At 34.9% G+C, this 13,768-nt stretch overlaps 1 protein-coding gene across 1 annotated transcript; it reads right to left on the bottom strand.

Moving 5' to 3' along the window:
- Positions 1 to 4,918: 4,918 nt before the first annotated feature.
- On the bottom strand, positions 4,919 to 13,075 carry LOC131854927 (myogenesis-regulating glycosidase-like; the record flags this gene model as incomplete). Its single annotated transcript, XM_059206110.1, has 7 exons — positions 12,994 to 13,075; positions 11,434 to 12,094; positions 10,361 to 10,553; positions 8,588 to 8,697; positions 7,441 to 7,714; positions 6,374 to 6,530; positions 4,919 to 5,184 (listed from the first exon to the last, which is right to left on the bottom strand). Coding segments are annotated over exons 2-7 (1,635 nt in total), but the record flags the coding sequence as incomplete, so codon positions are not given.
- Positions 13,076 to 13,768: the final 693 nt, after the last annotated feature.

Here is a 13,768-nt window from a genome sequence, read left to right as displayed (position 1 = left end):
TCTCCCATCCACCGTTACACTGCTCCAATTCTGCTGCATCGTCGCTAATATATGTATTTACAAACAACATAATAGTATACTCTGTTACAATCTTACTTTAAGGTGACTGTACACTCGATATGGCTGTATAATATTTTTTATTTTTTTAAATCATTGGCTTCATCATTCAATCATAATCATCATTGTTTTATTTATTTTTATTGAGTTTTAGAGTCTAATTTAAAACTGTATATTTTGAAATAGTCAGTCATTTTTTTTGGCGTTTACTTGACTGCTTGACTCCATATCCTCCATTGATGGAGCATCAAGCAACAAGCTAGAATTAATGCAAACTGATTTTCGTTAAATCCAAAACTTCTAAGCTGGTTAAGAAATATTAACAAACTGCCAGAGTCTGTACTCAATTTGCCAGAAAAAAGACTCAAATCTCTTATAAAATATTTAAAATATATAAAATTGAAGAATTTATAAATGATAATAAGGTTTATGTAGAAAATATCTAACTTAAAATTGATTGTTTTGTTCAATCCAAAAACTTTGTTAATGTAAATCTACTTAAAACAACATTTATTTAAAATAACAACACACAAGTTTCTTGTTCATTCTTCTTGTGATGAGTCTGCGTTCTGAATGAGTAATAGAATAAAAAAAATGTGACTATTCAAAAGTGCTTATATAAAGTTTATTTGAATAAAGATTATTTATATTCTATTATGCCGTATATTATTATTCTATATATATTCTATTATATCGAAGGCTTTAGTCTTTGATCGACCGGAAAGAAATTGACTTAAAAAGCCTCTATTTCCAGGACTATGGTATCGCACTAGTATATATCGTTAGTGCAGACAAGTCAAAACATTACAATAAACAATATAATATTATGTATCTACAAATGTACGTCTATTTTCTTTTTGTTATCTTTTTACAACCATAATTAATCTTTACAAAGCAAGCAGTTTGGCTGAGAAACTGTAAAAATTTCAGACTCACCTGAGGAACATATGACAATTTTAACAGTTTTCTCATGTTCAGAGTACATGTTTCTTTACGAGACATATCATATTCGTTTATATTGTAAGTATTGTTGCGTAATCGATCTTTGAGTAGAATCGATCGTCATATCGATATTTTTTTATGCATAATCGATATAAAGAATTCGTAAATACGTAATAATAACAATAACCCTGGACAGTTCACACTAGCTGCACTCGTCATCTAGTCCCAAGGCAAACACAACGTGTTATGGGTACTAGACAGATGATATACATATTTAGATATTTTTTTAAATACACACACAATATACTTACATAGAAAACACCCAGATCGATACAAACAACACATAATACAAATGTTTTTACCGTTTAAAGAATCGAACCTGCAACTACCGGAAGTAAAGCGGTGCGCTAAACCGCTAGACCACCAAGGCCGTCTCCGTAATTTAAATTAATCAAATATGTGGTTAGTTTGTATGCGGTTGAAGTGGGAGCGAGAGGAATACCAGCGAAATGTCTGTACAATCTTTTAAAAGTTCTCGGCGTTTCTAGAACTCCATTAAGTTCTATATTAGAACGCATATCTATAGCTGCGCTAGCAGGTTCCTATCAAATTTGGTTGGGCAGGAAGAGAGCCAACACGAGTGTTGAAGTAAGTCAGCAAGTGGCCGTTACACCCGAGTTCCCGGAAGTCCAAAAGTCCACGAAACTGTCCAGAGTTTCTCCACAAATACTGATAAAAATATATCTTTATAAATCTGGAAACAATAGTCAGTTGTTCTAAAAAGTGACATTAGTCTATGGTTGTAAAGAATTATAAAAAAGGAAAATATTAATTAGAGAACTGGAAAATAGTGAGAAGGTAATATTAACTTCCGGGGAGTAGGGTCGGGAGGAATGTACCATGTCAGTTTGACCTCCACGACCTTCCTGGAAACCATCGTGATAAATTCCTGGTGAACCACGACGGCCTAACTCTCCTGACTTCATGGCTCACCTATCATCTTCTACTGGTGCCCCGCCAGCGTAAATCGTTAGCGCAAGCGGGAAAAATGTATCATTATCAACTATAAAAAAAACTTGAATTTTCAACGTTTTCCCCAGCCCTTCCAGCTATGTAAAAAAATTATTTACACGGAATCCCAACCATACCATTATCATCTATTAAAAAAAAACATAAAATTTCTACGACAATCTCCACACTTCCAGTTACTTAAAAAAAAATTACTTTTTTCACAGAACTCCAATGACTTAATTTTCATCGCTTAATTAAACAACCAACATCTTGACATCTTCATAACCAGCGTTATCAATGCACGTGGCAATTACAATTAAAGGAAAACTGATCCTAATCATAGACAAGTAGTTGGTCGGCGTTGATGGCGCTGTTTAATTATGCAGACGCATTGTTTGTTTGACTTTATGTTGTACTGATGCAATTTACAATTTAAATGAATCGCGGACATCTGCCGCGGGGTTTATGATGTTTTTGGTTATTTTCCATTGCATTATTAATCTATATATCTTTATGTATCTATCTTTTATATATCTTTAGATATATTGTTTCTTATCTATGATAATGTTATGGTACACCCATCTACGCTAATGAATTACACTAGCTTACTCATCTTATCATTCTCCACTGGTGAGGAGATTTCAACCCACGACCTTTTATAGTGTAAATCGGAGCTGTAAACGATTAGGCCAGAAGTAGCGTTCTTTTGAATTTCATTAGTATTTTTTGAAGTCTGTTTATTTATTAATTTGTGTTTATTTTTTTTATTATTATCCTATTTGATAATACTACAATTATAATGTTTACTATTTCAAGTTATAAATGTAAGTTGGTTCGCATTCTGTCGGTGTATAATTTAATTTGACGAGCGACATGCATCTCATCTTGATAAGATATAGTATTTCATCTCCCGAGTAATAACTTACAGCATCCTGTTGTTCTCACATTATGATAAGATCAACGTAATTTAAATTTTCAATCAGTGGGTCAATTTGTTTTTAGCCACTAATGAAGTGCAACAGTAAACACTTTATGACATTGAACCATTTCTAAAAATAATAATATTAGGTCGCCTAAAATAAATAAAAATAACTTTATGCAACGTCGACTTCGTGCTCTACGTCATACACTAACTTAGCAATAATATTAAGTTACCTGAAATAAATAAAAATAACTTTGTCCAACGTCGACTTCGTGCTCTACGTCATACACTAACTTAGCAATAACATTAAGTTGCCTGAAATAAATAAAAATAACTTTATGCAACGTCGACTTCGTGCTCTACGTAATACACTAACTTAGCAATAATATTAAGTTGCCTGAAATAAGTAAAAATAACTTTATGCAACGTCGACTTCGTGCTCTACGTAATACACTAACTTAGCAACAATATTAAGTTGCCTGAAATAAGTAAAAATAACTTTATGCAACGGTGACTTCGTGCTCTACGTCATACACTAACTTAGCAACAATATTAAGTTGCCTGAAATAAGTAAAAATAACTTTATGCAACGTCGACTTCGTGCTCTACGTCATACACTAACTTAGCAATAATATTAAGTTACCTGAAATAAGTAAAAATAACTTTGTCCAACGTCGACTTCGTGCTCTACGTCATACACTAACTTAGCAATAATATTAAGTTGCCTGAAATAAATAAAAATAACTTTGTGCAACGTCGACTTCGTGGCTACGTCTTCTCTATGTCATACTCACCTCAGCTGGTATTGCAAGCTATGTTCCGGTTTCATACTGAACTTGCTCCTCCCTGTACTCCCTCCATTGTACTTAATCCTGAAGACTAGGTCGTATATAGTCTTCAGAGATAAGTACACAAGAGATACTGTCGTATATGGTATTTGTGGTGTATTTATAATTTTTTTATTTGACGAACGCTATGCATCCCAGCTAGATCTTATCTTTCATCTCCTGAGTACTAACTTACAGCATCCTGTTGTTCTCACATTATAATAACATCAATGTAATTAAAATGTTCAATTAGTAGATTTGTGGTATATTTATTATTTACCATTAGCTTGTGCTTGTAATATTTCTGTCAACACTCGAGAATCTTCCATTAATACCTCTCCAGTTAACATAGATTTAAGTTCAGTGGAAGGTCAGTCCACATTACTACTCCGCGTCGAATGTACGCGTTACTAATAAGCCATGTAGTACACTATCAAATTAACAATACTAAGATTGTTTAATAAACAGAACATTTTTTTCACCGGTACACTCATTACTACTAATAAAATTATAATTTTAAAATTTAAATTTAATTTAATTATTAAAAAAAATAATTAATTATGTAGATTATTATTAGGTGATTCAAAATAAATAATATATTGTATACAAAAGAAAGAAAATTATAGTTTATAAACTCACTTGTGTCTAATGTTTAATAGGGTTATTGATTAAAAAAAATCCGGAACATAAATTTATTATATATAAATTGTAACTTTATTAATAAATTATTACCTATATATATACATATATACACGTAATATGTACAATTTAAATTCGATCTCTAGTTATCTCTACATAGTAATTGTTAAATAATTTTAAAGGCTATATAAATACGTCACAAGTTGAGGGGATAGTGGTCATAAGGGGTGGGTCACAAATTTGGTGAGCTCACATTTCAAAATTTAATATCTAGTTTTTAACATAGAACCGCTCTCCATCGACAGGGAATTCATCCCCACACGTTCCAGCGTGTGGGGATGAATTCCCGTCGATGGAGAGCGGTTTATTATGTAGGTTTATTATGTATGGATTTACAAAAAATATCTAAGTATTTATATCAGTTATCTAGTACCCATAACACAAGTAATGCTTACCGTGGGACTAGACAGCGCTGTGTTAATTGTCCCAGGTTATTTATTATTATTTATAAATTGATATTATTTATAAAATTTACGATTATTGTAAATAACAGGACAGTGGCCGCAGTTGGCATCGTTGCTGAATCTGGTTCAGAAGAGAAATCGCGAACGAAGTATGGAAGCACGTCTATAGCAGCTGGGTAGTTATGAATCCAGGCTGGCCCCGCGTGGACCTTGGATGAGTCGCCACCTTCTAACCAGATACCTTGGGGCAGGTAGATGTCACGGGTTGTTTTGCCTTCCTCTAGAATTGGAGCGACTAGGATCGTTTCTCCAAGAAGGTACTCTGTAAAAGATGCATATTTTTATAGAAATTATTGGTGGTCTAGCGGTGTAGCACACAGCTTTACTTTCAATGGTCACGGGTTCGATTCCTCGCACTATCGCGAGAAGGCTAGTGCGCGCAATCCTTAGTAATTTATTGATTGTTTGTATCTATTTTTTAGGTTCACTCTTTCGCGCGTATTACGTAAGTCATTAATTGTCTTGAAAATATCGTTACATTTAGTTTTAAAATTTTATTTTTGATACCACACATATTATTTTCTAATAATACATTTTTATTAATAACTCTTTAATTATAATTTTACTCCATAGTCAAAGGTCCGCCATTTTGCAATGATGATTATTTTAATAAGGTGCTAAAGCACGCACGATTGAAAAACGCGGGAACGTGCTCACTGGCGACGCGCATGGTTTTTCTCGTTCTATTATAATGTTGTATGTCCACTGGCAATACTAATTCTATATTAGATTATGGCAATAATATCCACACCTCTTTGACATTAGTCTACTGTTCCATCTACTATTCACCCTGTACAATTTAATTAATACTTACATAAATAAAGTGTTAATTAATCATACCTGATATTAGACAGCATCAAAATATAATACTTTTACTAATTTTACATGCACAGTTTTTCTTGCGTGAACGCTGATTCGCGAATGAAAGAGTGCACGTATAAAGGCAGGAAGGCCGATTAGCGCGTGAAAGAGCGTACGTATAAAGGCAGGAAAGCCGATTCACGCGTGAAAGAGTGCACGTATAAAGGCAGGAAGGCCGATTCGGGCATGAAAGAGCGTACGTATAAAAGCAGGAAGGTCGATTAACGCGTGAAAAAGCAAACGTATAAAGGCAGGAAGGCCGTTTCGCGCTTAAAAGAGCGTACGTATAAAGGCAGGAAGGCGGATTCGCACGTGAAAGAGCGTACGTATAAAGGTAGGAAGGCCGTTTCGCGCGTGAAAGAGCGTACTTATAAAAGCAGGAAGGCCGATTAGCGCGTGAAAGAGCGTAAGTATAAAGGCAGGAAAGCCGATTCACGCGTGAAAGAGCGTACGTATAAAGGCAGGAAGGCCGATTCACGCGTGAAAGAGCGTACGTATAAAGGCAGGAAAGCCGATTCACGCGTGAAAGAGCGTACATATAAAGGTAGCAATTCAGAACGTTTTAAACATTCTTCAATGGGTATACTTACGATCCCATATAAGTAGGGCTTCCTCATCAGTGGGATCAAGCCACCATACTGGGCCGTTCACTGGTGTGCCATTCGCAACCGAAGCCTCTATAGCCTCATATATTACATCGGCATATTCCGCATGAAGATCTGTGTATTTCTTGCTTATTTCTATCGTCTGAAATGAAATAATAGATATAGAAATAATTATCTTCATAATATAGAACAATGTCGCAACCGCTATCTGTTCGCATGTAGAAATTTACTACTTAAGTTACTATTATATTGTTGACGAAAATTTACTGTAATTTTAGATACTATTATGTTATCCTATTGTTAATTTGTATTGTTTTGGATGAATAAATAGATAATATCTTTTAAATTACATAATGGATTTTAATGCAGTTTTCAGTAATAGATTGATTAAAGAGGAAGGTTTATTATATATATATATAATTTATGCGTATTATAGTATAGAACAAGCACAAATATTCAAAGATCTGTAATACAACCGTGCGAAGCCGGGACGGGTCGTTAGTTATACGAATAAACTAATGTTTAAATACTTTAGAAAAGTTTTTATTTGAATTCACTGGCACATTTATAAGGCACTTAACAGAAAATGTGCAAGAAACTAATGTAATTTATAATATAAAAATGAATAAAATTTATGTTGTGAAGTTCCGAATCAAGCAAAGTGGATCAATACCAGCTCAAAGATCAAGATCATCGACCATGTAGTTCATAGCATGTCTCTGAACTGAGTCAAAAGGACCGGGCTGGTATCCATATGCCAAACAAGAAATCACTCTAAAATGAATTACATAAAAGTCAAATTACCTCATTGTGAAAATTCCAGGGTGCAAACGACAATTCTTATAGCATGTTTCTGAACGGAGTCAAAAAAAACCTATTTGGTATCCAAGTTACAAACAAAAATGACTCTAAAATGTATTGCATAAAAATCAAATTACCAGGCTGTCAAAAGTCTAGGGTGCATGTCTCTGACCAGAGTCAAAAGAACTGATCTGGTATCCAAGTTACAAACCAAAATTACTCTAAAATGAATTACATAAAAATCAAATTACCTCGTTGTCGAAATTCCAAGGCGCAAACGAGTACTGCAGTACCGGTAAGAATGTGGTCGCCTGCACCCATCTTATGAACAACTCCTTCGTTGGCAGGGCCGCCTGCTCGTGATTCAAGTTGTATCCATTCCCACCGATCATGTCGGGTAAGACTAGGGTATACCCGTTCAGGTTCATCTGGATAGTTGTCGTGATGACGGACGCTAGACCATTGTTCAGACCCCAGACCGAGTCGCGGTCTACCATGCGCACGAAGATTGGGAGATCCTGAGTCCTGAACAAATACCACATCATTCACTGCCACCTCTCAACTTAAACTTGCGAAATTGCTTCTGATCGACGCAAGTTTCCTTATGATACTTAGATTCTTTTTCTACTGGTTTTTACTTACGACTTTCTTTTACTTGACTAGGACATCTCGTTTCATATATTTTATCGAATTAAGTGTCTATTTCACTACTTGATGGGTTTATATTATTTTGTTTAATTCCTCTGTTATTAACATGTGTGAGACCACAAACATTCAGTGCGGAAACCTGACTACCGTTACTGGATGTCTAGTGAATTTAGCTTAGAAGCCTAGAGTTGGCCGTTCGCTTGCAGGTTGCAGTTTGGTCGTCGAACAATCAATCCCTGATGATTTCTCGTTCAGAGGCGAAGCACGTGTCGCAATATGGATGTAGTCTCAATAACGGTCAGAATTTGATCACCAATAGAGAAGATCGTAACGCTTCCAGTAGCATTGCTCAGGTTTCTGCACTGAATTGTTGTGGTCTCACACATGATGATAGTCCAGTAGCATTGGTCAGATTACCGCACTGACTATTTGTGGTATCACATATGCTAATGGTATATGCAAAATGTAGCATTGATCAGGTTTCCGGACTAAACGTTTGTGGTCTCACACATGATGATAGTCCAGTAGCATTGGTCAGATTACCGCACTGACTATTTGTGGTATCACATATACTAATGGTAACGGCATTAAACAAGATAACATAACTCTCCTTTGAATTTTACCTATGTATATTTTGTACAAAATATACATAGGTAAAATTCTTCTTATTCTTCTATTCTTATTCTAGTAGGTTTACTTTTAAATTTCAAAGATTTCCTTTTAGCCAAACAAATTATATATTCAACTTACCTAAAGCCCGTCCGTACTTCGACCATGTTTCCAAATCTAGCGCACGTTCTTACATACGCATCCACAATATGATGGGGTTGTAAATCAATCTCGCCGTTTTGTACAGATATCTGAAAATGAATAAGAATATGCAGAGATGAGATTGTGTTTAAGTGCTATACCACAAACTGGACCTATAGCACAAACACTAGATTCAAATTAAATAAAATTAAATAAAAAAACATTGTTTCCTGTAGGACATTTTAGTCGTTTAACGTCAAATATTATGTATTACTAGCTGTACCCGCGACTTCGTCCGCGTGGAAATTAACTTTATTTTTCTAAAATAAATGTAGCCTAAGTTACTCCTTATTACATCAGCTACCTGCTAAAAAAGTCTCGTCAAAATCGGTCCAGACATTTCAGAGATTTGCCGGAACAAACAGACAGACAGACAGACAAACAAACAAAAATTGTAAAAGATGTTATTTTGGTGGATGTACCGTATTTATATTTATGTGCATGTAGTAAAAAACGATTATTTCAATATTACAAACAGACACTCCAATTTTATTTATATTTTTGGTTCTTTGTATTATTTTTCTCTACGTTATATAGTTTGGTATACAGATTCAATTGAGAGGAACTGGGAAAGGAACTGATTTATGGTGAATTTATGCTATGCTTTCTCACTCACTTTAGATGCCAATCAGCTTGATTTGTAAGGTATGTTTCAGTTGTAGGTTGCAGATTAGATGGTAAAATTAAAAAATAATACGCATGGCATATTAATCTAGTCGCAAGCAAAGCTTGTGTTATCGATACTAGACAACTGATATAAATATTTACACATTTTGTTTTGTAAATATATACATAATACACATAAAAAACATTTATGCTACGTTTACATTCAGCCGCTTCCCCTGCCACTCGCGCTGCCAGAAATATTGCCGAGCGACAACTGAGCGAGACGGCTGAATGTAAACATATGCTGCCACTCGCGCTGTCTTTTGACTCGAGCACGAAATCTATAATCGAGGGAGCGCCGGGCAGCGCGAGTGGCAGCGCCAATGGCATGGGACGTGTGTCCACTCGGGTTTACACTCTCGCGCTGGTCACTTCTCTGCCCATTCGGGCTGAGTATAAATTGGTAATAATAATATAAACTAATACAATCATACTTATAAATACAAATATTTTACAGTGCGAGAAAAGCGACCATCGGAAGTAAAGCGGTGCGCTAAACCGCTAGACTACCAAGGCTAGGATTGCCAACCATACTTTATAATAACATATCCTACTTTATTTTTGGTAATTAAACTTTAACATACAAATAAAGTATGCAAAAATAATTTGTTTTCAACCTTTACTGTGACGCGTAAAACAAAATACTCATCGATTTAAAATTACTGAACGAAATGTTAGATGTCAATTGTGAGTTGTGACATTTGTTTACAGCTCTAGTGTTAAAAGCACACAAAAATATATTTTTAAAGCAATAATAACATGAAATTTGAAAAATACTTATTTTTTTACTAATACTTTATGTTTTTCATATCCAAACCAGTTTATACGTTTTTATTGTCAAAAAAAAGTTGGCAACCCTAACCGAGGTTGATTACGTTATAGAAATTTATCTGTGGAGCGTAACTGCTTTCCCCAGCGTCACATTTGAAGCTATCTATTTTTTTACTAATACTTTATTTTTTTCGTATCCAAACCAGTTTATACGTTTTTATTGTCAAAAAAAAGTTGGCAACCCTAACCGAGGTTGACTACGTTATAGAAATTTACCTGTGGAGCGTAACTGCTTTCCCCAGCGTCACATTTGAAGCTATCTATGCCATATCTGTCTCTTAGTTCCAGCACCCTCCGGTACCACCACTCCGCGGCATTAGGGTTGGTGAAGTCCACGTATCCAGAGTCTGCGGTATTGCTATTCCACCATGTAGTATTTGAGCTTCCGGATTCATCCAAAACGAGGTAGCTAAAAATATATTATAAGATATAAATACATTAATTGTTAACACAGTACATAAAGTATATGTGGTTGAACAAATTAGTTAGTTAGACCTTTTACAAGAATAGATTATAATATTTATAACAGATAAATGTTAATTTTATTATCATCATTACATAGTATAAAACAAAGTCGCTATCGCTGTCTGTTTGTCGTCCCTATGTTTCCTATAAATCATTAAAACTACGCAACGGATTTTGAAGATTATTTAATCTAGTTATTTATTTAGCATTGACGATTTTCTTAATACATGGAGTGATTCTAGAGGAATGTTTACATGTATAATACATGTACACCCGGGACACAGATATATGCTCTGGTATATTATAAGCGAGTAGCTAGTTACAGTTATATAATAAAAGACAAATAATATTAAAAACTTGTACGCAAGCTCACTCAGTGTATTGTACCAAAAAAAAATTAAATTATTAGAGAGGAAACCTCTTATAGACATATTTATAAAAAACGACCGTGTCTATTTGGTTTTAAATACAACAATAATAATAATAACCCTAGATGGACAATTCACACAACGCCATCTATACATATAAATAAAATTGCAGAGCTTATGTTATAGCTATTAGAATACTGATAGAATACTTAGATAAGTTTTATTTATAAATAGATACATATTATACATAGAAAACACCCAGAATACAAACAATCATACTTTTATATCAATAATCGATACGAATGTTTGTACCGTGCGAATATCAAACCCGCGACCACCGAGGCCGTCAAGAAATAACATTAAGAGGCAAAAACGTATAACATTATATAATAAGAGAGACGATAAGAAAAAGAACACACGAAATAGGTAATTAAATATATAAATTCAAATACATACCCATTACTTAAAGCTTCCGTAAACCACGGCTCACAATCCCTGTTGATGAACGGATGCACCCAAATTGTAACGCGGTATTCAAGACTCTTAAGTTCTTCGATGAAATTCGTGAAATTGGGGAACTTATTTTCATCAACTGTCAAAGAACCATAGCAACTCTCCCATTGGTCATCGATTTCTAATTGCGAATCATTGAAACCATGCGCTCTAATCTCATCAGCAAACTCCAGGATATTAGTTTCATTTATGTCCACGCCAAATTGCGCCCAAGTGGACCAGATTGGATTTTGGACCATCCTGTAGTCTGGTGTATTTGATGGTTTGCCAAGATAATTGGCGACAGCGTGTTTATGCGCTTCTTTAACATCTTTCAGAAGCCATATATCATAGGAAAGTTCTATGTGAGTTCTTCTAGAAGAATAAGGCTCCGCTATTTGAGCGCCGAAGCAGATATGGTGACCTTGTATGTTCGAATAGTCTACAAACAATGGCACCTGCGGATGGACATAGATGTACTGTCCTGCTGAATTTAGCCAATATCTCTCGACAATAGCAGAATTGTCAGACTCTTTGGAAACATAAGGTGAATATATTTGTTGGGATATTTCAATTGGATACAGTTGGTCGAGTTGCATGGGACCACCGTACCAGTGGTTGTTACCTGTAAATAATGTTACACTCGATATTATTCTAAACCAAACGCTGTAATTTATTCATTCATTGCAGTTTGGTGAGGCGATTGTTACTGTTGCTGACTCGTAAATAAAATAAGTAGTGGACTGTAAGTTATTATATTTAATACGAGGAGTTATAATATTACAAGGAACATTGTCTAATTAATAAGGTACGCGTGCGGTGACGTCGTAGGCGCAAGGCAAAGTGAAAGGTGTCCCGGCCTAGCGGCTGTCAATAGCTCATCTTCGATAGCGCTCGAACAGTTAATTTGTTAATAATATTAGCCCTGGATAATCCGCATAATGCCATGAAGGCCCAAAGTAAGCAGCGCCTCTATTATGAGTTATATACAACGGCTAAACCACGATTCATGATTACAAATGTTTGTATTGTGAATCGAACCTGACAACGACGTCCTCCAAGGATATCCCCCTGGAGAGCACTAAGTAGCTTGACTATACTTAACCTTATGCATTCTTACTATGTGCCCTGCTAACGTCTACTATTAGCGTAGCCATGATCATCACTCTAACAGAGTTTGGAAAAGTCTAAGAAATTATGATAATCCTTTTCTTACATAAGGAAAATCTTCGTAGAGTTATTGCTTTATTAATATTTTGTCTCTGTTCAATCGTTGGTAAAGTACTGCAAAAAAAATACGAGCTGAGTTTCTTGTCAGTTCTTCTCATCTCGATATCATTCCGAATTGACGGTTGATTTGACATATGATAAGAGTCTGTAATAGACCTACATGAATAAAGATATTTTGAATTTGAATTTGCATTTAGTGTTAAAGAGTCGATCAGCCGTGTAATCTTGTAATAAACGATCAGACAGAATGAAACACTTTTTCGTTGATATTTGTATATAACATATTCCACTCACCAAAATCAAAGCAGTCTTCAAGTCTTAAAAATGTGGGGGCATCCCATTTAATCTTGATTCCCTTAGCATTGGCAGATGAATCAGAAACTGTATTTATAGTCAGGTTTGCTCCTCCGACCTGGACTTCCACTCCTCCATCCACTTCCTCTGTCGTAAAAGTGCTGGAGACGAGCGACCTTCCAATATGTCCTATCGTGGTTTCATCTTTTCCTGAAGAATTATGAGAAAGAAATACAAACTTATTAGACCAAAAAAGACAAGCAAAATCAATTAAGCAGGAACAGCCATTAAATATACATATAGATAATAGAATAGAAAATCCTTTATTAAAACAAACATAATTTAAACACTTTTGAATATAGTTATACTTTTTATAATCTACCGCTCATTCGGAAAGCTGTCTCATCACACATATACTTTACAGTATATTACTGTATGTTTCATTAAAATCCGTGCATCAGAATAATAATAATAATATTATTATTAATCTCAGGACAATTTACGCCATCTAGATCCAAGTTAAGCTAGCTAAAGCTTGTGTTATGGGTACTAGATAACTGATACAAATACATAGATACATTGTTTCCGTAAATACACACATATGATACATAGAAAATACCCAGACCGATACAAACAATCATACTCAGGAATACAAATGTTTGTACCGTGCGAGGAATCGAACCCGCGACCATCGGAAGTAAGGCGGTGTGCTTAACCACTAAACTGAGGTCGTCATAATAAATAGACTATATCTACATTTCATGCGGATGAAAAG

Source organism: Achroia grisella, unplaced genomic scaffold (assembly GCF_030625045.1).
Source record: "Achroia grisella isolate CSIRO2021 unplaced genomic scaffold, CSIRO_AGI_Agris_v1 utg1248, whole genome shotgun sequence".
Classification (NCBI taxonomy): domain Eukaryota; kingdom Metazoa; phylum Arthropoda; class Insecta; order Lepidoptera; family Pyralidae; genus Achroia; species Achroia grisella.
The sequence above is the reverse complement of the archived record's forward strand: the minus strand, read 5'-3'. Positions and strand labels throughout refer to the sequence as shown.